The 22752-nt window shown below is 44.2% G+C and overlaps 3 protein-coding genes across 8 annotated transcripts in view; 2 read left to right on the top strand and 1 right to left on the bottom strand.

Moving 5' to 3' along the window:
- Positions 1 to 3901: 3901 nt before the first annotated feature.
- CFAP90 (cilia and flagella associated protein 90) lies at positions 3902 to 7052 on the top strand. Its single transcript, XM_083519775.1, has 3 exons — positions 3902 to 4182; positions 5482 to 5598; positions 6422 to 7052. The coding sequence occupies exons 1-3, from the start codon at positions 3997 to 3999 to the stop codon at positions 6599 to 6601; spliced, it is 483 nt and encodes a 160-aa protein (XP_083375901.1). The 5' UTR covers positions 3902 to 3996; the 3' UTR covers positions 6602 to 7052.
- On the bottom strand, positions 5385 to 16827 carry FASTKD3 (FAST kinase domains 3). The gene is made up of 7 exons (XM_083519402.1): positions 16601 to 16827; positions 13181 to 14647; positions 12684 to 12769; positions 12144 to 12318; positions 11162 to 11231; positions 10608 to 10722; positions 5385 to 9380 (listed from the first exon to the last, which is right to left on the bottom strand). Exons 2-7 carry the CDS (start codon positions 14619 to 14621, stop codon positions 9282 to 9284), a joined length of 1986 nt encoding a protein of 661 aa, XP_083375528.1. The 5' UTR covers positions 14622 to 14647; positions 16601 to 16827; the 3' UTR covers positions 5385 to 9281.
- The window catches only part of MTRR (5-methyltetrahydrofolate-homocysteine methyltransferase reductase), a 30640-nt gene continuing 24564 nt past the window's right edge, over positions 16677 to 22752 (top strand). Inside the window, exons 1-4 of one of the 6 annotated variants that reach the window (XM_083519338.1) lie at positions 16677 to 16768; positions 18073 to 18230; positions 19450 to 19603; positions 21179 to 21296. In XM_083519338.1, the coding sequence (XP_083375464.1) occupies positions 18087 to 18230; positions 19450 to 19603; positions 21179 to 21296 (416 nt within the window). In that variant the 5' untranslated portion in view covers positions 16677 to 16768; positions 18073 to 18086. Of the gene's footprint in view, positions 16769 to 16866; positions 17468 to 18072; positions 18231 to 19449; positions 19604 to 21178; positions 21297 to 22752 lie in introns of those variants that run through there. The other 5 variants (XM_083519340.1, XR_014529607.1, XM_083519337.1 and 2 more) reach the window with 5 other exon arrangements.

Raw genomic sequence — 22752 nt, 5'->3', positions numbered from 1 at the left:
ATTTGATATCCAGCCTTTCACTCCCCTTCAGGAGTCTCAAAGCAGCTCACATTCTCCTCTCCCTTCCTCCCCCACAACAAACCCTCTGTGAGGTGAGTGGGGCTGAGAGACTTCACAGAAGTGTGACTGGCCCAAGGTCACCCTGCAGTTGCATGTGGAGGAGCAGAGACGCGAACCCGGTTCACCAGATTACGAGACTACCGCTCTTAACCACTACACCACACTGGCTCTCACCACACTGGATAGCAACTTCACTTACTGTATTTTTTGCACCATAACACTCACTTTTTTCCTCCTAAAAAGTAAGGGGAAATGTCTGTGCGTGTTATGGAGGGAATGCCTACGGGTGGCATGCCTACGGATTTTCCTCCTCTAAAAACTACATGCGTGTTATGGTCGGGTGCGTGTTATAGAGCGAAAAATACGGTATTTCATGTGGGTTACTTTCACCCTATAGCCTCCCTAGTGCTTGTTAGAACCAGTTCACTCTTTAAAAAATAGTAATGAAAGGAAATCAGTAATTCAAATCTCCTCCACACTGGGAACAGAATTAAGCAAATCGGGGAAGCAATTCAAGTAGCAACTAACAGTGTTCCTCTCCTCCTCACTAATCTCCCAGTTGGGTTCAACAGGAAGCAGTAACAACAGATGACCTGCGAAAAATAAGTGTTTAATTTCAAAGGTACAAGAACCCTGAAAAGCTTTTAAGTACAGTGGTACCTTGGTTTTCGAACAGCTTAGTTCATGAACAACTTGAAACCTGAACGCTACAAAACTGGAAGTATGTGTTCCGGTTTTTGAACTTTTTTCGGAAGCCGAACATGTTTTGAGTCCTAAGCTTCTGTTTATACTGTTGCGCTGCTAATTTGCGTCCCCTATTGTAATTCAAGCCTTCTGTTTCTGTGTTTCCTGTTGTACTGCTAATTTCCATCCCCCCATTGTAATTCAAGGCTTCCGTTTCCGATTGCAGTGTTCTGAGGTGGTATTTGGAGCTTATATTTTGGTGCCTTTGTTTTTGCTATTTATTTTGCATTTTTTGTTTTTGAGGCTTTTTCGGTTAATTTGTTTTTGTGACTCTGTGGAACCCAGTTCAGCTACCGATTGATTGATTGTGACTCCAGAAATGAATAAAAGCCCCCCCATCCAAACAATGATTATCATCAGTGCAAGTAAGTTTTTTTTTAAATTTTTATCATCTGCAATACTGTTTTATTTTATAGTACAGTGCATTGTTTTTTGCTTTCATTTTATGGATCAATGGTCTCCTTAAATGTTCATGTTAAATAGCTGTTTTAGGGGTTGTTTTTAAAAGTCTGGAATGGATTAATCCATTTTGCATTACTTTCTATGGGAAAGTGTGCCTTGGTTTTGGAACGCTTTGGTTTTGGAACGGACTTCCGGAACGGATTAAGTTTGAGAACCAAGGGACCACTGTAGTACTTTATACCTAGACAGGCTGGTGCTGCAGCTGCATTGAGTTACAAACATGTTGTTATAAATCACTATAAATCAGCTCTCACAGAAAACAGTGGACTGAAGCAGTTTGATGATGACTCTGTAAAACAGGAGTGGGTACAGGGTGTCAATTCTAGGGCATGGAGAGGAACAATATGGAAGCAACTGTGGTTTGACTCTCTGTAACAAAGTTGCTGATATTATGTGCAAGCATCCACACTTGCAAATTCTGCTCCAGGAAAATACTGGGTGTGAGAGCTGAGGTATGTTATGCAACTTATTTGTTGTTTGTTGTTATTTAGCCGTTAGTTGTGTCTGACTCTTCGTGACCCCATGGACCAGCGCACGCCAGGCACTCCTGTCTTCCACTGCTTCCCGCAGTGGAAACTCATGCTGGTAGCTTTCAGAACACTGTCAAACCATCTCGTCCTCTGTCATCCCCTTCTCCTTGTGCCCTCCCAGCATCTTTCCCAGCATCAGGGTCTTTTCCAAGGAGTCTTCTCTTCTCATGAGGAGGCCAAAGTCTTGGAGCCTCAGCTTCAGGATCTGTCCTTCCAGTGAGCACTCAGGGCTGATTTCCTTCAGAATGGAGAGGTTTGATCTTCTTGCAGTCCATGGGACTCTCAAGAGTCTCCTCCAGCACCAGAATTCAAAAGCATCAATTATTCGGCGATCAGCCTTCTTTATGGTCCAGCTCTCACTTCCATACATCACTCCTGGGAAAACCATAGCTTTAACTATACGGACCTTTGTCGGCAAGGTGATGTCTCTGCTTTTTAAGATGGAACCTGGAATGTAAGAACCATGAACCTTGGTAAGCTGGATGTGGTCAAAAAATGAGATGGCAAGAATAAATATTGACATCCTGGGCATTAGTGAACTAAAATGGACAGGAATGGGCGAATTCAGTTTGGATGACCATCATATCTACTACTGTGGGCAAGAATCCTGTAAAAGAAATGGAGTGGCCCTCATAGTCAACGAAAGAGTGGTGAAAGCTGTACTGGGATGTAATCTCAAAAATGACAGAATGATCTCGATATGAATCCAAGGCAGACCTTTTAACATCACTGTAATCCAAGTTTATGCACCAGCTGAAGAAACTGAAATTGACCAGTTCTATGAAGACTTACAACACCTTCCAGAAATGACACCAAAGAAGGATGTTCTTCTCATTATAGGAGATTGAAATGCTAAAGTAGGAGTCAAGAGATAACAGGAACTGGCAAGTTTGGCCTTGGGAGTTCAAAACGAAGCAGGGCAAAGGCTAGTAGAGTTCTGCTAAGAGAACAAGCTAGTCATCACAAACACTCTTTTCCAACAAGACAAGAGACGACTCTACACATGGACATCACCAGATGGGCAGCATCGAAATCAGATTGATTATATTCTCTGCAGCCAAAGATGGAGAAGCTCTATACAGTCAGCAAAAACAAGACCTGGAGCTGACTGTGGCTCAGATCATCAGCTTCTTATAGCAAAATTCCAGCTTAAACTGAAGAAAGTAGGAAAAACCACTGGGCCAGTAACACACAATCAAAATCAAATCCCTTATGAATACACAATGGAAGTGAGGAACAGGTTTAAGGATTTAGATTTGGTGGACAGAGTGCCTGAAGAACTATGGGTGGAGGCTCGTAACATTATTCAGGAGGCAGCAACGAAAACCTACCCAATGAAAAGGAAATGCAAGAAAGCAAAGTGGCTGTCCAATGAGGCCTTACAAATAGCGGGAGAGAGAAGGCAAGCAAAATCCGAGGGAGATAGTGAAAGATACAGGAAACTGAATGCAGATTTCCAAAAAGTAGCAAGGAGAGACAAAAGGGCCTTCTTAAATGAGCAATGCAAAGAAATAAGAGAAAACAAGGCAGCCCAAAAGGCTGGAAGGACATGTGTGCTGCAAGCTAAACTCCATCTTGGCACAGTGTCACCATCAGGGGCAGAGAGACTGCACATGGAACTGCTGTAATGCTCTATGGTTCCGGGTGCTCTTCAATAGCAGCTGCTGCTGAGGAACATCTGAGCCTCCCAGCAGCCTCTTTGTAAGCACAAATCAATAATGTCCAGTTTCTCCGCTTATTCAATCTTTAATGCCTTCCCCATTGCTTTAGCACCTTTGGCCCCTCTTCCAGGTGGATGCATCCCCACCTCCTGGAGCCTGGCCGGCCTATCCATCATTGATGTGGGTGTCTCACATTTCGGAAGCTATACAACATCGTACGGAAGACCCTGTCCAGTGAATTCATTCTCAAGCCCAGCTTTAGTGATCCTTGTCAGATCCAGGAATACTTGTGGACTTTTGCTGCAATCTCCTCTAGACAAATTGGTTTTAAGCTCCTTTGTTCACGCAGAAGCAGCTTTTCTCAGCCTTCCAGTCTCCTTTATACGTTGTCTGACATCACAGTTAACACAGACCGTCTCTTAGTAACCAAAGAACTCAGCAGACTGGGGGGGGGGGGGCTGGCTGGAGAAAAAGCGGCCACTGGAGCCCTGAAGGCAGCCAGCCTGCCTCCCAGCGAAGCTTTTAGGCTTCAGTAGGGAATGCAAGAAGCCCAAAATGGGGAAGAACTGGGAGCAGAAGAGGAAGAGTTGGAGGAACTGGGAGGCATCAATGAACAACTAATAAGGAAACACCAGCTGCCACTCTCAGCACAGTCAGCCTTCAGCTATGTTCCCCCCCGACGCAAAGATCCCCCTGAACTCAGCTATTTTCACCAAGAGAGCAAGGTGCGTAGAGCAGAGGGAAAGGAGCAGTCGTGAGGAGGAAGGAATCCAGTTTTGAACTGCTGTTTCACTGAAGGAACAAAGTGGGAAGGAGGGGGGGAGAGTGAAAGGAAACTCAAAATTTAAAGCAGCTAAAAGCAGCTAATAGGGAGCCAGTGTGGTGTAGTGGTTGAGAGCGGTGGACTCGTAATCTGGCGAACCAGGTTCACGTCTCTGCTCCTCCACATGCAGTGCTGGGTGACCTTGGGCCAGACACACTGCTCTGAAGTCTCTCAGCCTCACTCTCCTCACAGAGTGTTTGTTGTGGGGGAGGAAGGGAAAGGAGATTGTGAGCCGCTTTGAGACTCCTTAGGGTAGTGATAAAGCAGGATATCAAATCCAAACTCCTCTTCTTCTTCTAGCAAATTCTCTATTAGCAGTTATATCTGTGCTACAGGTAATTTCTCAATATTTGCACACACACAACCTTCCATTAGTGCCAGCTCTGGACTGGCCCATTTGGAAAACGACTTGTCCAGACTTCCACTTGTCCTGTGCCAAGAAAGCATGGGCCCAAGCGGTTTTCTGTTTGTCCTGCCACTTTCCCTGGGAAAACCCACCCTTTACTGCTCAATCCCTGGAACATCAATCCCTGGAAAACCTGACTGCCGTTTGTTCCGTGGTAAAGTTCAGCTTTCCCTGGGGAAAAGTGGTGGGAGAAGTGGAAGTCTGCATGAGCCCTAAGTGGTAAAATGAGAGTCATGTGCCTGCTTTTTCTCCCTCACAAGGAATAGTCTGTATTTGTCCTTGGAGTCATTCTGCTGGTTCTTGTTTCCTTAGACTCTTGTTTCTTTTTACTCCTTTCCTAGATCCTTCTGTTTACAGTCCCCCCTCTGGGATCTGAGCTTTTCTGTCCCTTAGGAGAGTTCTGTGTCCTGCCTCTTTGTGACAGAAGGGCAGCTCAGGAGGTCACTATCGAGAGGCTTCAGTGGCCTCCATCTTCACAAAAGCTCTTTAACCTATTACATGATACATTAATTGGGAAGAAGCGTGTTGCCCCGACCTGTGTGGGACAGTTGTAGCAATGCCAAAGGCAGTGCTCCAATCTATGCGCAGTTCTCGGCTCCAGATCGATTTTCAACATCAGGGCTGAATGTTAAAGCTATGTGGTGCTGCCGTCATGAAAAGCGCACGTGGGCATTGTGCTCACAGCAGACTCAACCAAACCTCATTATATCTGTCAGTTTTATTGGTATGATTCTTTGTAACCTATGTCATCTTGTCAGTTAACGGCATGGCATTTCTTCCCCCCTTTATTTTAAGCCAGGAATTGTTTCCCTGTATGACTGCATCTTTAAAAGACCCATGGGCTATGACGAAAAACTCCACCGCTGTGACAGAGAACACGCCAAAAGCAGAGGACTTCATATTAATGATGAGGTGACCAAATTGATGATCTCTTGACTGGGCTGCAGTTTGACAGCAATCACTGTTTGCTCATCTTTCTGTTCTCCCAGTCATGAGAACTGCAGCTCCCCTCCTACTTGGCCACTGGCCATGCCGGCTGGAGCTGGTGGGAGTGGCAGTTCATCAATAGCCGGGGAGCCACGGGCGGCCACACCTGCTGCAAAGTGCTTTACAAATGCTAAGTATCGTGTAGGTTTGAGGAGGCGACAAGAAGAGCTAGTGGTCACTCTGAACCCACTTCATGGACCATAGCTGTGTCAATTTTATGAATGCTCCTCTCTCCCACCAGCAACAGTAATGATACTAAAGACTATAGACAGTGAAGGACACCGACAATGAAGTGCACCTAGAGGAGGGCGACCAGGAGCACCAAGAACACAAGTGCAAACCCAAAGCACAGTCCCATGAAACACCCACCACCATTTATAGAACCAAAGAGTTGGAAGGGCCTCCCGGGGTCATCTAGTTCAGCCCCCTGCAATGCAGAAATCTTGGCAGTTTCCCCCATCCAAATTTAAACCAGACCAGACCCTGCTTAGCTTTGCAAATGTGCTAGCAATTTCATTGCTGCACCACTAGGAGGACACAGGCCTGTCCCTCCACCCCCACCCTGTCCCCCTCCACCCTGTTCCACCTTTGCTCTGGATATGGATCAAAAGTGGGAAGGCACCTGACAGAATGATACCACAAGGTGGGCAGGGAGCGGAGGAAAGAACATTTTGGCAGCAGCCCTGCACTAACCACCAGTTTCACCCTCTTGCCATACTCAGAAATAACATCTAACATTTCTTAACAGGAAAAAGCAAGGCCTATGGCAGTCTTGTCCTCCTCTGAATATGGGCGACGCATAGACAAGCCCGTGGAGCAGCTGGTCCGAGACCATGTGCGCATTAAACACGTTCAGGCGGAATTCTACAGGAAAAACGGAATAGCTTGCTTGATAGAAAAATCATCCAGAAACATTGAAGCAACCTAAGGCTACTTGTTGTGATTGATAGCAGGGAAGAATTAATGTGCCTGGGTTTTGTTTCTGTATTATTTTCTGTACTGTGCTACTGGGATTTTGGGGGAAATCCAATATTGCATCATATCATCTGATGAATTCTTTGCAGGGTTGCTAAATTAAGTGAGGCATGTTTTACTTGAATGTGCCTGTAACATGGCAACATTTATACAACGAGCAGCTCACAACAGCATTCTACAAGGAGCATTAGCTCATAATACAATATTCGGGGAAGAGGGCGCAGTTGTTCCCATGACAAGGGGGTTTCCGCTTTTTTCAGTGCATCCTGCTTGCTAAACCAGCCATGTGCTTGTCTGTGAGTACTAGACTCAACCATTTCTTATGACATGCTAATAATATGCAGGTTAGAGCTTTGATTCACAAATCAATGGATGTTAGATCACAAATGAAGGCGCTGACAACATGCTTTTGCTTAATGTGTCTTTTCTCCCCTCATTCTTGGAAACAAAACCTTGTTGCATATCTCATCGTTACCATGTCTTATAGTGTTAACAGCTTAGTATAGTTATAAAGCAAAATTCTTCATCCGTGCATTCAGAATGCTCAGATAATGATAAATCTGCAAAATAAAAAAGCTTAGGAAAAGATAAGCATTTATTTGACAGTACAGTATGCACATCATGGTTCACAGAGCCAAAGGCAGCCCACCAAACTTGGGCTGGAGCTGTGTCCAAGTTCAGGGGTCACCAACCTCACATTCAGAGGTGTTATGGCGCCTGCAAAGGCCTTCTTTGCTGCATCTGGGATGAACCATAATCCCCAGATTCATTTTTAAGAAAAGCTTATAGTATTTTAGAATCTGAGATACGAAGCAAAATATATAAGCAGCATTCTGCCAGTTTTTGTGAGAAACTAGCCTGCTCCAACCCCTCTCACTTACTTCCCCACTCTGGTCAGGGGGAAAATCCTGTGGGTGCCGAGAGGAAGAGGTGCCTGAGTAGTGAGAAGGGGAGGGGGAGCATAAGTGCTCTTTGAGAGAAGGAACACAGGTATTTGTGGTCTGTGTGTGAGAGAGGTCTGTGTGGGTGGCAGACCAATGGCTGTATGGGTCTGCTTTGTTGAGATTCCTACATTGCCGGGGGTGGGACTAGATGACTCTACAGTTCTATCACCTGATGGTTCTATGTGGACCTGAGTGTGAATGTGGTGTGGGCACCATGTAACTTTCCTGGTACTGGGGAATGCTCCCTGTTGCAATTAGGCAGCAACATCCTCTGTGTGTTTGTTTGAGAGAGAATCAATATTGTGCACTCCACACTCAGGATCAGCAGGACATAGCAGACTTCCCATTGTAGGCCGGAGGTTATCCAGGTGTGGGAATGATGGCAATTACTAAAGTCTCCCCAATTTCCTATTATGCCACTCCTCCATGGCAGCCATTTTTTGAAGGGTGTCCATGGCACTTTCTCAGAATTCAAAATGTGCCAGGCGATCCCTGCCCTAGTGCTTGAAGAAGGGAATTATTCAAATCAAGATTTACAGCCCCAAATATATATTTAAATCTCTATTTCCATACAGTATTGTTATTGTTACAGCTCTTGGCCTGTACCTGTAAAAAGCAGGCACACAAAACCATGGCTTGAGGTGAGAAGCAATTTGGAAGAAACTTAGGAGCCACTTGGACTGGCAGTGATGTTTCTTTTAGTGCCATCACAGGTATTATTGTAACTTTAAGGGGCCAGAAGCCAAAGGGCAATGTCTAAGGGACCTGACATTTTGGAGTCCAAGCAAATGTGACTGGATGTTGTGTCTGGGGTGGGTTTTCATTTAACTGCTTTAAAATGGTTCTGGAGCTCTGTCTTATAAGATGTTGCAACAAGACGGGGAAGGACTTCTTAGAGCTGAAACTTACAAGGTTGGAGCACTTTCACTGCAAATGTGGGTGTCTTTTTCAGTGAATGAATATAATCCTTTTCCCCCTGTATAGTCCAAATGGTGGAATTAGCCCTAGAAGGGGAGTTTCCATTAGCACCAATATAGCAGCTTGTGTTAGTCTTCATCAGAATTGCAGTGGGGAAGAAATAACTAACACACCTCCCTGTGATCCCTTAGCAAAATAGCCTCTCCTGCTAGCTATTAACATTAAACATCACTTTAATGTCACTGCTAGTTCAGCTCACAAATTCAGGCATCCGTGAAGAGTCAATAGCCTGAAAATAACGAATGTCTTGGCATTTCCTGTGGCAATTTGTTTTGGGCCGGGGGGGGGGGAGTGTAACAAAATATTTTTCCCCAGTTTTATTTGGGATGAATACAGTCACACTAAAAAATAAATTTAGTTGTATTTTACCAGCCTTTTGGCACATTCTCTTTATGTATTGTTAGAGGACTGAGCTGTTCCACAGTGGAAGGGTCTCCCTCAGGAGGTGGTGGACTCTCCTTTCTTGAAGGTTTTTAAGCAGAGGTTGGATCTGCCATGGGTGCTTTAGCTGAGCTTCCGGTATTGCAGGGGGAAGGCCTAGATGACCCTTGGGGTCTCTTCCAGCTCTACAATTCGATAACTCAATGACTGGCCCAGAAAACAAGATTCAGGTTTTTAAAAATCACAGTAGCTTACCAAGCCCCAAATTTAAAATAATAATAATAATCCAATCTTCATAGATCTGTCAGCATCATTTGGATTCTATTTCAATCACCAGCTGAGCCTATAAGAGTTAGAAAAAATTTTCTTGTGCAGGTATTCCACTATATCACTTCTGGTCTTCAGTGACTCAAATTCAAAAAATGGAATCTGAAAGTTAAAAGGAAGGAAGAATGTATTACTGAAAGCATTTTTCAGGAAGCAAACTCAGATAATTTTTCTTCTGTGAAATTAGAGGAATTGGTCTGTTGCTTATTTTTTCTTATGTATTGTATCCTATAGTTTTTGATATAAGAAATAAAAAGAGCAATAAAAAATTAATTAAAAATCAATCCACAGCCACTATAGCACATCACAACTGATACAACAGGCAGAAAAACCATTGAGTGGTCTGCTGAGTGATCTTCAAGTGGTTCATGGGGGGCAGGAGAAGTTTGGAAACTACTTTTATATATCTATTCCATCTTTGGGAAGCATTATATACAACTAGGGTAGAATTCTCATAGCAATCCCATTCACCTGTGGGGAGTGAACCACCCAATAACAGTACCTCTGCCTCATCTGGAATGAGTTTCCATTTATTAACCCCAATCTAGTCCATTACTGTGACCATGAAGTGTTGCAGGATGCCCATAGCCTTGCCTGAAGTCAGCGACAAAGAGATAAAGTTGGGTGACACTTGACACCAAATCTCTGGATGACCTCTTCCATCTGCTTGATGTAGATGTTCCACAGCCTGGGGCAGAGTGTGGAACCTTGTGGGGACCCCAAGCAAAGCTGCCATAGGGTCAAGCGGTGCTCCAACAGCCCCACCCTCTGGAACTGCTCCTCCAAATAAAAGCAGGACCAGTCCTAAGCAGGGCCTTCAACACTCAGTCAGACTGTTAAGAAGGATGCCATGGTCAACAGTACTGAAAGCCGCTGAGAGGTCTGAGGAATCCAGCAGAGCCACGCTCCCCTGCCCTTCTCTTTCTTGGGAAAGGTCATCTCGTTATGACCAAGGCAGTTTCTCTGTGCCAAAGCCAGTTCTGAAGCCAAATCAAAATGGTAAAATGGTTTTTAAAAAAACCAAAAACAAAACAAAAACCCCAGCTTCATCCAGAAGTATCCTAGCATTTGCCAGCTGCCACTCTTCAGCCACTTGCCCAGGAATAGGATATTAACCACTGGCCTGCAATTGTTGACATTTTCCAGGTCCAGATTAAGCATTCAATGGGGGTAGGTATCAGCTCTTAAGAGCCCAAGCTTCAAGAGAGAGTCTGAGGCAGCAATATGGATTTCCAGTGCTACCTGCTGTTCACACTATCTTGCCTGCAATTTTCCATTCTGCTTTCAACAGCAACCATTTGGTTCACCCCAACTACTTCAAGTATTTACCTGCACAACTTCATAACCAGCTAGCTGTAGGTGCCTTTGCTTAATGGCCTCTTTTCCAAGAAGATTGTGACTGTTGGTGCAAAACCTTCTTTGATCATCAATGCAGAGAGCTATTCTGCCAATCAAACACAAAATAAGATTAAATATTTATCGCATTTGAATCAAACTTTTATGACATCCTGCATAGTTGTTTTTTTAGGATATTACACGTCTTGGGTAATACAAATACCTGACAAAACCTCCATGGTGCTATGTGGCTGCCATTTCCCTGCGGTGGGATGTCATATTGCTCTTAGCATTTGAACCACAGAATCTTGTGAAGTACCTCGACCCCAGGGGAAGATCCCACAGGAGGAGCACACCTTGCCATGGGCTGGTGGCACAGAACAAGTTCTTTGAAGTGGTCTGTCTCTCAGTGCAATTGTTTAACTGAAATGTTTCTGGAGTCCTGTGGGATGACGCTCCAGGGAAGCAACAAGCAAAGACACAAATTGAAAGAACAGAAAATTGTACACCACTTGCACTACTCTGTTTATATTTAGCATCTTGCTTACCTTTGGTACGCCTCTTCATGTCTGTTAGCTGGTAGTACAAATCCTTCATCATTGAGTTTAATCTCAATATCTGGTGCGAGGAAGGAGCAAGAAAAAAGTTACTATGTTTCTACAGCAGGGATGGTCAACAGGTAAAGATTGCGAGGGCTCTGAGGTAGACCGCTGCGCTACCCCCCCCCCCCCGACTCAAAAAAAGAAAAAGGAAAGAAAAAAGGCCCAACAACTTTGACTTCCTAAAAAAAGCTCTACAATTTTGGTAGATCACTGCCAGTTTTTTAATAGTGGGAGTAGATCTCAGTCTCTTGAAAGTTGGACATGCCTCTTCTATAGCATATACTATATATGTTGTGCCTCTTTTTGTTTGGGCAAAACCACCCAAAATACTTGAGCATTATTCTTTACCATCTGGAATGTGGAAAGCATATGTGGGCCTTTCTGCTTCTTATCTACACTTGATATGAATGCAAAGTATGAGATCTGTTAAAAGAACACCATCTCTCATAATAGAAAAACATTAAATATTAAAGGTAGCAAGAGGATAAAAGTATCATCTACATCCTATTTCCAACTCATTTAGTCTGCATGTGAATGGAAAACAGGGGGTGGGGGGTGGATGGGTCAAAAGAGGATTTCTATGATGGTAAGGATCCCTTTTCCTTCTGCAGAATAGTACAGTATCTGGCAGTCAACCGGATACTGACACACACAACCATGGGAATTTCCCGCAATATTATGCTGAGCAAGGAGGCATTTGGCAAGTAACTCTATTGTTTAGGAGAAGCAATCATGTCAGGGATCAGCTATAACTTTGTGAAGGGTTTGTTTGTTTGTTTGTTTGTTACTGCATTCATGCAAAGTACAGGTCTGTTGAAGATGAATGCAGCATTACTTTACACACTGAAACAGAAATTTTCATAATTATGGGACTATGACCATTAACATTTGCATTCAGCAAGGCACGCATTAGCAACAGCTTCCCTACCCAGAGTATAGCAGTATGGTGTCAACACGTGAGAGGCAAAATATATCCGGGCCCCCAAGAGATCAGTGAGACCAGCCTTTACTTTGCTGTAGAGGTGACTGTCTACCAAGGACTCCATTGAACGATCTGGCGTGAGAAAGGACTTGACAATGTACTTGGGAAGGAGTTGGGGACCCTATTAAGACAGGAGAGGAAAATAAGCAGTTTCTTCCTGCAGGTAGAAATACTAATAAATATGCAAGCAGTTTGGTACAAGGACAGGAATGGGTTACAAGGGAACACTTGGTGGCACAGAACAAGTTATTTGCAGTCTTTTTTTGGAAGGTCCTTATATAGGTACTCCGCTGAACTGAAAGCCCAACGGGCCACGCACGGAACACTAAGCTACCAGCAAAATTCAGTATGACTGCTGCTATTGACAGTTACTAATTAGCATCATTACTTAAGGCTGCTCATTTTATTATGCAACACTGTTGCCTATTCTGAATGAACATGCGCAGGATCAAAACATGCACAAAAAGGAATGGCATATTCTCATACCTCGTAGGAAGGACACTCCAGTGTAACTGTTAGAAATAGCTGAGTCAACTGAGAAAGAACAGACTTCTTCAAACCAGGTCCTTCAGCTGGGATAAAAGAATCAGAGGCATCAAGAAAGATGGTTACACAATTTATTTCCCTTTTTTAAAAAAAAAAAAACGGGGGGGGCTAAGAAACAGCTGCTTAAATCTATTTCCTAAGCTTTCATTTCACACGAAAGCTACTAGTCACCAAGGGGAGTGTAAAGTAAGATTTGCTACCAACTCTGCTGTACAATTAACAAAATACTGGGAGGCTGCCCCTGAGCTCCTGCCCCACTTCAATCCTACTGCAGATGTAATTTCCTAAGGTCTCTCCAAGACCCACTCCTGTTCTCCAATGCGAATTCACAACTTCCATTACTAGCCCATGTGAGTTAACAATGTTACCAGGGCCATGTCATTTATATGAGGTGACACTTCTGAACATCCACATCCCTAGACAAGCTATATACTTACCTTGCAACTGCTGCAGAAAATAGGGACTAAAGACTTTTGCCAGGAAATTCAGGGGATAGCGTTCAACTAGGGTGCATGCATGAAGAAGGCTCAAGAATACATGAGGCTGAAACTGGGCCGATCGAGTGCTGAGTATCCTTTCAAGCTTTTGGAAAAGAGAAGGAGCACACGGAGGCAAATAGTTGAGTTTCCCAAATGGAATAATCTGCTCAGCGATCTGAGCAGTGGTGAAGTTGTCAGCATTGTAGATGAAACTTTCTGCCACTGCATTGAAGATGCTTTTAGAAAGGATGCGCTTCCTGCTGCAGAACTGCATGACTTTGGAAACTGCACAGGGATGCATGGTGAAGGCGTATTTGGCAACATGTCTTTCTAGAGCTTCAGTGAAGAACTGGTCGTTGTGTCCAAAATGAATGAATGCCTCCAGCACCTTTTCTAGCTCATTGTCAGTGAAATATGGGATGTGCCGTACTGAATGCTTGCAAAGCTTTATCACTAGAGGAATGGCTTGGGTTTGATCAAGAACCACCAGAGCATTTAACACTGTACTTGTCATTTCGGGGCTGAACTGAGGAACCCGAGTTACAGTTAAATTGCTCATTTTGTTTAATAGGGCTTGGTACTTTCCTCTCTCCCCGACACCCAGCTGCAGCATTTTGTAGACCATAGCCATTTCATCAGCCTTCCAGTCCTCCAGGTTTGTACTTTGAACTTGGTCCATAATTTGTTCCAGAATAGCACAACTTGGACCCTCTAGATTGAACAAGGATTCTCCAAGAAAACACAGATTTCTAATAGTCATCTGGCCTTTATCAAGACGTTCTTGGCTCTCTGACACCAAACGAACCATCAAGGTACTCCAGGGATCCACACGTAATTTTATCAAAGCATTTAGTGAATTTACAAGACCAGATTCAGACAGGCTTCGTGATTCTTGTTCCAGTTGGAAGCAAAGTGACCTGAAGACTTCATCCTCCATCACCTCTTCTGGATTATTCAGCATACTGTCCTCCAGTTGAACATCACACAACCGCTGAAGGACAGCTGCCACCATGGTGTCAGATAAACTTTCAAATGCGCTTACAAATCTGAAAATGTCTTTGTATGAACAGAAACAGTTCAACTTCTTCAAAAACACCTGTTCATCTGTCCACGTGCTGCCAGATTTTACACTGTTACCAGCTTCTCCATGGAGTTGCACCATTCCCGTAACATAGCCGGGGTGATTTCCCAGTTCCATATGGTAGTTTCTAGAAGCCGTGCACTGAAAACCACAGACTGAACACACTATTCGCAATGTTGAAGAACCATGGGGACATAACCTGAACTGCCTAATTTGCTGGCCAAAATGGTTCAAGGCTGTGCCTCGAGTTAGTAGCTGCCTACATGCTTGCATTCTAGAAATAGATGCCTGGATACATCTAAAATTCACGGAAGCCATTTCAGGTCTGCTTTGAACATTTCTCCCTGAAAGAAAAACAACAACTAAAAGTCAGTGTCACTATAGAGATATCCTGGTTAGCCATCGAGAGCTTTTATTATTATTATTTATTTTTTTAAAAACAGCATGAAAAGAAAGGTCAAGAGATGGCACAATGAGGACTGTGTCCACCCCACAGCACTACAGAAGGGGAGACTAAGTACATAACACGGTACTGTCCACAGAATCAAGTGTCTTAATAACCTCAAATTTCCATATTCATGGAGAATCACATTACTAGCCACTATAGATGCAAAGCTATGCTTCAAAGTGTGATGGGCAGTGGCTGTTGAAATTCCAGGAGCCTAGAGTAAGGGTTGGCTTTTCTTAGTATGGAATCTGGATTTCTGTGGCATGGAATTTACATTATTAAGCATGGAATACTAACTTCTTTACAGTGAACAAGAAGTGAATAAATAAATGCACTGAGCTGAAATTACAGGCAGACTGATGATCGACTGGCCCATGGCCTGAGTATTAATCCTTTACTGGCATACACAGGTTACAAGTATAAGTCAAAGTGTAAAATTAGCATCTGTTCATGAAAGCAGATACTTTAAGATAAAACAGATAGACGTCATAAGGTTAAAAAGTGCCTCTCAAGTCTTACAGTGACATCATTTCATGGCATCTCTCAGAAATTTTGCTACATTCACCATAATGTCAGTAGAAAGGAAACCTTGGATAAATCAGGGCAATTAAACCTTTCTTTCAGCATGAGATTTAAATATTTCTTGCCGATTTCAGCATAAAAATGGACAGTAAAATAAAACGTGCAATGGTTTCAACCTGTTTTATACCACAAGGACAATGCCTTTCTAAATATGGGATTTTCAAGAAGCTTCCTTGCAGAAGCAAGATGAAGTGAAGTTACATCTTGCAACGGGAAAAGCTCTATGTTGGTGGGGATTGTATAGGTGATGTAAATATGGAGTGATCTGGCCAAAGAAAGGTAAGATCCCTAACCCCAATTGAGAGCAAGATTTATGGGCTGTAAGGCTGAGATTTTGCAATTCAATCTCTAGAAATCTGTGCTTGTTTGAAATGCTTCTGACAGTGATCTAAGCAAATGGTACCAGTATGGGCAGCCAAGGAAATCAGTGCATGCAATTGGTCCTAAAGAATTAGAATGTTAAATCCTTGTGCACTCTCAGTCCTTGGAGGACTGCTGGCCTGTGGGGGTCATGCACCACGGCTTGCCGTATCTTCCTTAATCACACAGATGCACATTGGTTTGCAGCATAGAACTGGGAGAGCTGGTTAGGAGGGCAAATGTCCTTGCCCACCCCACAAGCATTTGTTAGACTTAAGAGCCTCAGTAAAAAGAAGCCATAAGACATCCAAACAAACATCAGATCAAACTGTACCATATTCTGGTACAAACATTGCAAGCTGTATCTCTTGTGCTGAGCTGTGGCGAGTAGGGACTTCAGTTATGTTCTCAAGGGGACCCCTCCCCTCCCCACACCACACCACCAGCTGCGTTCTACCAGAAAATGTTGCATTACATTATGACTCAGGCGAAATCTATCTAAACTTCAGATAGACAAGTCACTTTTAGCTAAAAGCATGGGGGGTCATTAAAGGACAAACATATGTGTGTGTTTAAGACATACAGATAATTATAACAAAAACAGCAAGGCAGCAAAGAGGGAGCCAATGTGGCTTCCCTATGCAGGGAGGAGCCACCCCCGAGAAGGCCCTGCGGGAGGGGCGGGCCTGAGGGAAGGGAGCTCGGCCCGGAAAGGGAGGCCTTGGCGGGAGGCGCTTCATCCCCGCCTCGCGGGCCCGGGCCTGGGGAGGAGCCGCGCCTTCTGGGGCGGAGGCAGCGCTCTGCACATGCTCAGGCGCGCGGCGTCCTAAGCCCTGAAATCCCGCGCGCCAAGGTCGGAGGCGAGGCTTCGCTTGCCCTCTTCTCCGGGGCTGCCAGGGAGCCTTACCCGCTTCTCCGCGGCGCTTCCCTCCACTACCCGCCTTCCGGTTGGGGCTCGGCCTGGTTTTCCAATGCACGACCCCGGAAGTGAGAGGGCGGGGCTTGGCCGGCGCAGGGCCTTCGAGCCGCCTGGTGGAGCCGGACCACAACTCCCATCACCCCTCGCGAGAAGAGCGTCCTTGTTTCTGCCGGATGCTGGGCTCCCTTGGGCGGGTCCAGGCTCCGCCCTCCAGCACCGAGGGGAGGTCGCCCCGCGAGACACTCCGGCCTCGGGAGAGAGAGAGAGAGAGAGACGCCGAAGCACCGCCTTCCCGCCCCTAGTCTCCTTCTCCAGTCTCTGGTTCGAGTGCCGAGCGCCCAATCGGCCGCCTTGTCCCGCCCCCTTTTTGCTCCGACTGACTGGCAGCTCTCCTCTTCCGCGGCTTCTTCCCGGGCGAGCGAGCGGCGGGCGAGCAGGTCTGGGCCTGGAGGGGCGCGCGGGGGGGGGGCGAAGCCCAGGGGGGGGGCCCGGAGGCCAAGCCTGGTCCGGGGGCGGCGGGGCTGCCTGGCCGTCGTCTCCTCCTCCTCCACGTGCTCTTTTCCGCGTGTCTTCTTCAGGCTTTCCTAATACAGCTTCTCTTTTCTGTCGCGGGCAAGAAAATGGAAGCATTTGCTCCGTTCCCTTGTACAGACTGAGGGGGACCTGACTGCAGTCAGGAAAATAGGACCTACTCAGTTGCTGCCCCCACTGCTGTGATTATGTTTTCCTAAGCAAGAATCAGGATGGTGATCATCATGATGATGATGATAATAATAATAATAATAATATAATTTATTACTTATACCCCGCTCATTTGGCTGGGCCTTCCCAGCCACTCTGGCCATCTTCCAACAGGTGATTAAAAACACAATAAAAGATCAAACATTTAAAACTTCCCTTCTGAAAGTCATATAGTTGTTTCTTTCCTTGACATCTAATGGGAGGGCGTTCCACAGGGCGGGCGCCACCACCGAGAAGGCCCTCTGCCTGGTTCCCTGTGGCTTTGCTTCTCGCAATGAGGGAACCGCCAGAAGGCCCTCGGCGCTGGACCTCAGCGTCCGGGCAGAACGATGGGGTGGAGATGCTCCTTCAGGTATACAGAAATAAGGATAGAGAGGTTTTTCCTAGAGGGGTTTTCCAATTAGCCTTGAGCTCCAGGATTTCTGCTGCCCCAAGCAGTAGCCTGTACTGCCTATTTTGGTTGGGCCACCTCCCTTGGGGTGGGTAAAGTATGTCCAACCTGATCCTGCACATATATTCTTGGAGGCAAGTCCCACTTTGTTCAGTAATGTGTATAGAATTTTGGCCCTGAACTTGCTTTCTGAAGGGTAATATATTTGGAAGGCTGGGGGGAGAAGAGAAGCAGGAACTGCCGTTTCTGGAAAGGATTACAGTCTCATTGTTGCATATGAAGTAACCCCTTTGCTTTTCTCTCTTTTTTCTTTCCCCATGTACTGTAGTTGATCTTTGAAAGATGTGCTGTAAAACAAACCATAGGTTTTTGCTCCTTTATGCGAGCCAGAAGGGTCAGGCAAAAGCTATAGCTGAGGAAATATACCACCAGGCCAAGGACAGTGGGCTTCAAGCAGATCTTCACTGCATCAGTGAGTCAGACAAGGTAAGATTCTTTGAACACCCGATTCAAATATACAGGAGTGGCATATTTGCAAATGACTTTCCACAACATTTCTTTGGATCATTCAGAGCTTTCCTTAGAAATCTTTCCCCTCAAAAGGTACATCTTGATTTTGTTCTCTTTTTGTTGAAGTCTTTGGGTAAAAAGGGTAATCAACGTAGATGGTAGTGACGTGTTAAAAACTGCACCTTGTACCAGGTTGCTCACACTGCAGATTTTGTCCAAGGGAAAAGAAATTGGAGAGGTGGAAAGGGAGGGTCATGGAATCATAGAAATGTAGAGTTTCAAGGGATCCCGAGGGTATAAGAAGGCAGAAATGTGAGCAAATGCACTTATGCATACTTGGGTTTCATCTTGATTACATTTGCATTTCTTCCTATGCCCCCTCATGGAAGTTATCCTGTTTTATCCTTAGGACAACCCTATGAGGTGGGTTAGGTTGAGAGAGTGATAGGTCAAAGTTACCTAGTGACGTTCATGGCTGAGCTAGGATTTGAATACAGGACTATCTTATCTAAGTTCAGTACTGCAGGAAATCTACTACACTATGCTTATATATTGCATAGATTTGTTCGTGGAGAATTAGGACGCAAGAGGTTAAATTGTGGATTGAGTATATATAATTTGTGAGAGTATGTGATTTTTGATTCCAAGCTCAACTATTGCATCTAACTTTAGATCCTTGCAACATGTAAAGACCTACCTACTGTACAAGCTGAGGCAAGACTTGGAATTAGAACCATTATTCTGTTTCTTTCACTGGTTGTAAAACTCCGCTATTTGTGTGGGATTCAACAAATGACTCCCATCCACAGAAGGACTTCTGCTAGTGCAATAGGGCCTTCCTCCCTTCTGCTGCCCCCATGCACCCCCTCCTGACATTGGCTCAGGGGTCTGTGTCAAGAGAACTCCTGGGACAGCCCATGGGGGGAAGAGGGGGGGGGATTATACTAACTGGAAACCAAAATGCTTGCACAGATGGAATCATCACCTTAGTGTGATATTAAATTCCTCCCCGTAGCAGGCTCAGAGCTATCAAAATAGATTTTTAAAAGCTAATTGAAAAACCTAATGAATTGAAACATCACAATGGCTTAACCTCACATTACTGGATGTTCAGCTCTGATTGTGTGCGTCCAAATACCACCCAGTTTTGAACGTTTCTGCATTATGCTCCGACTTTGTTTCTTTCAATTCACAGTATGACTTGAATAGTGAAAAAGACCCTGTGGTTATTGTTACTTCTACTACGGGTACAGGAGAGCCACCAGACACAGCAGTCAAGTTTGTTAAGGAAATTAACGATAAATCTCTGCCATCGGACCACTTTTCCCATTTACGATACGGATTGCTAGGTAATTTGCTTGTAAGCTGCTATTCGTATAAAGCAGGGGAGAAACCTTGTTGCAAAAAACTGCAGGCTGGATCCAATATATTTTTGATCAAATTGCTTAACTATGATCACAGTTCGTATAGCTGTGCGGCCCTCATTACGAGTATTGATGAGGCACCACACAGAATCAGGCCTCTCTGAAATAAGGATTTAGCTGTACTTTCTTCATTGGGAAATATGAGCTATATATTCTTAAATTTTACAATTTAACATCCTTTGTATTTTTAGACTGTGTTTTTGCTATATCTTTCCGTATTTTACAATTATGATCCATGAAAGAACTCTGATCCAACAAATGTGATTCCAAAGTCGATGGCAAATTGGTATGAATTTCAATTGTATAACCAAAGGGGATTATTTCATTTATGATAGTGAAATAAAAAATAGCACTATACATTTATTTATTTTTTACTTCATGTGTGCTGTTGAATAGGAAACCAGTAAAAAAACCAGCATGACTTGGTGTCTTAACTTTACTTACTGAATTCGAAGAGGCTTTTCTGCTTTTAAGGTGCCACCCGCCATATATAGCCAGCTAGTCTGCTAATTAATGAATTTTGTCTTTTAAAATTTGGAAGTCGGATGACTTAAATACAGGCATCCAAAACTTAATTGTGGAAGAGGCTTTGCCTATTGCACTTTGGAGATCGTGAATATTGCCCATAATTCATTGACTTTTTCACTGATAATTCTGGTGCCTGGTTACTGGTTATCAATGATAAATATTTATATATATATTTATTTATTTATTTATTTATTTATTTATTTATTAGCGGTTGATTCCCGACCAGATTGCAGGGAGGTAATGGTTTTCTCTAGATGGCTGCTTGGAGGGATGGGTGGGAGCAGCAGCCTAAGCCTCCAGTTTGCTAAAATGGCGCATGGCCCCCCTTTCTTTCTCCTTTCTGCTTCTCCTGCTGCACTGAGGAAGTGGCTGTTCCTAGAGCAGGTCTGTGTGCTTCGCAGTTACTTCCAGATAGCCTGAGAGCACTACGACACCATGTGGGGAGAGAATGGGAGAATGAGAACCATTCGCTCTGTTCCAGTCCTTATGCCAAACATTTCAAGCTGCGTAGAAGAGAAGTGCTTCTTTCTGAGTTAGTATCTTAGGGCCAGTCCAGATTGGACTGATGGTGGCGGCGGCAGCAGCAAGGAGGTGCCAGTTCCCAGTTCAGAAGAAACTTACATTCTTGTTCTCCTCTTCTGAACCGCCTGAATGGTTTAGAGACTGGGACGGGTGAGAGAGTCAGCTTTGGAAAATTCCACCCTGCCTTACCAAAGCTTGGGGGGGGGGGAGAACACAGTTGGACTCTGCGTGGAAGAAACCATTGTCTACTTGGCACCGTCCACCATCCATGTCTGCACAAGGAGGCCTGTGTTGGCAATCCTAGGAACTTGTGCTTGTTGTTTTGTAGTTTGTCTTACTGCTGCATTAAAGCTGGAGGGCAGAGTTTGATTTATTCTGAAACACCTTGTCCAGGGAATTGATCTGATGCAGGTTTTCTTGGTTTGCCTTTTCCCTTCCTTTTATTTGCAGGCCTGGGAGACTCAGAATACACATTTTTCTGCAATGGTGGGAAGATAATAGACAAACGATTTCAGGAACTTGGAGCACAACGCTTTTATGAGGTTGGACTCGCTGATGATGCTGTCGGGTAAGAAACCTAAATTCCTCTGATGAGGTTTTGGTTAAGTCGCCTTGTGTGGCATTTGTTCCAATCCCCACCCCCACCCCATCTATTTATAGCCCCATCTGGACACCAATTTAGAAACTGAGGAGGAGTGAAATAGGAGAGATCTGCCAGTGAAATAATTTACTTTTCCTCAAATTAAGCACATGGTTGGAATGACTCTCCACTGCTCCTAAAAAATTCATCTCTATCCTAGATGAAGATTGCTCGTGCTCCTTCATTCCCCCAGGAAATATTCCCAGAAGCAGGCAGTGTGTCAGCAGTAGCCATGGGCAATTGTGACGGTTCAATTAAGAGCATAGCTTGCTTAGCCTCAGCTGAAATGACCCCACTGAGTCTTTTTGCCCACTGGTTCTGCAGAGCTACTGGGCAGAAACATTCCCAAACTCCTGTGTACAGCTGCCTTCACTGCTGCCTTGCCCTCCTGCTCCATATCTCTTCTTGGAAAGAGCCTCTTGTGACTTGATCTCCCAGAAGAAGTAAGAGGAGTTGAAATTGATAGACATGGTTGAGTTTGTCCTTCTTTGCCTCATTAAGTACTGCTATTGTTTTCGTTTTTTGCAAATGCAGTGCAAAGAGCAGCACAGCACATCCCAGTAAGTAAATATCTCACTGGGGCTCTTGTGATTATATCAGCTGATAGAGGGCTCTGGTGTGCTGCTTTTAATAATGGCTTTTAAAGTGCGAGAAAGCCAATAGCCAGAAGAGCGAACTTGGTTATTCAACACATCATTATTAATAAAGTTTTAACCTTAATAGTCTTTTCAAATTCATGTATCAGTGGCATTTAACACCCTACAGGATAAGCAAAATTTACAAAACTCCAGAGCAATTTGAGCAAGAAACTTCATACACGTTTCCTGACCACGTGTCATTATAAAGAAAAATTCTGGAACAACATATGAAGAAAACCCAAAATGATTCTTTTGTTCGCAGTCCAAACAGAAATAGAAAAGGTGGACATACAGTTAGTCACATGTCTTCTGATAGGTTCAAGGCTGCGCCTTAGTCATCTCTGGAGAAACAAAAATCCACCTCCTGTATCAGAATAAAAGGAAAATATGGGGAAAGCCTTATTATTTAGATTAACATACCAAATAAGAGCTAGCATCAGAACAGTAAATAAGAAAACTTTTTTTTTTAAGATGGGCACTTCTTCTAAGTTTCTAGAATGAGAAAATTAAATATAATACCACACATTGTAACTTTTCCCCACTACTATAAAGCCTGTTAAAATATGTTAAAGTCCTGTCTAGTGAGATGTGTGTGCAATGTCTCAGTTCTTGCTTTTTCTTTTGTAAACCGCTCTTTAAAAAAACCAACATAAACCTTTGAAATAACTTGTAAACTGTGTTTAAATAATCTGCAGATGCTGTTTGGGTGCTGACATTTATCCTGATCTTTCCATACATACTTTTTA

Source organism: Podarcis liolepis, assembly GCF_965112155.1.
Source record: "Podarcis liolepis genome assembly, chromosome: 8".
NCBI lineage: Eukaryota > Metazoa > Chordata > Lepidosauria > Squamata > Lacertidae > Podarcis > Podarcis liolepis.
Note: the sequence above shows the minus strand (reverse complement) of the source record. Positions and strands in the feature narration are given on the sequence as shown.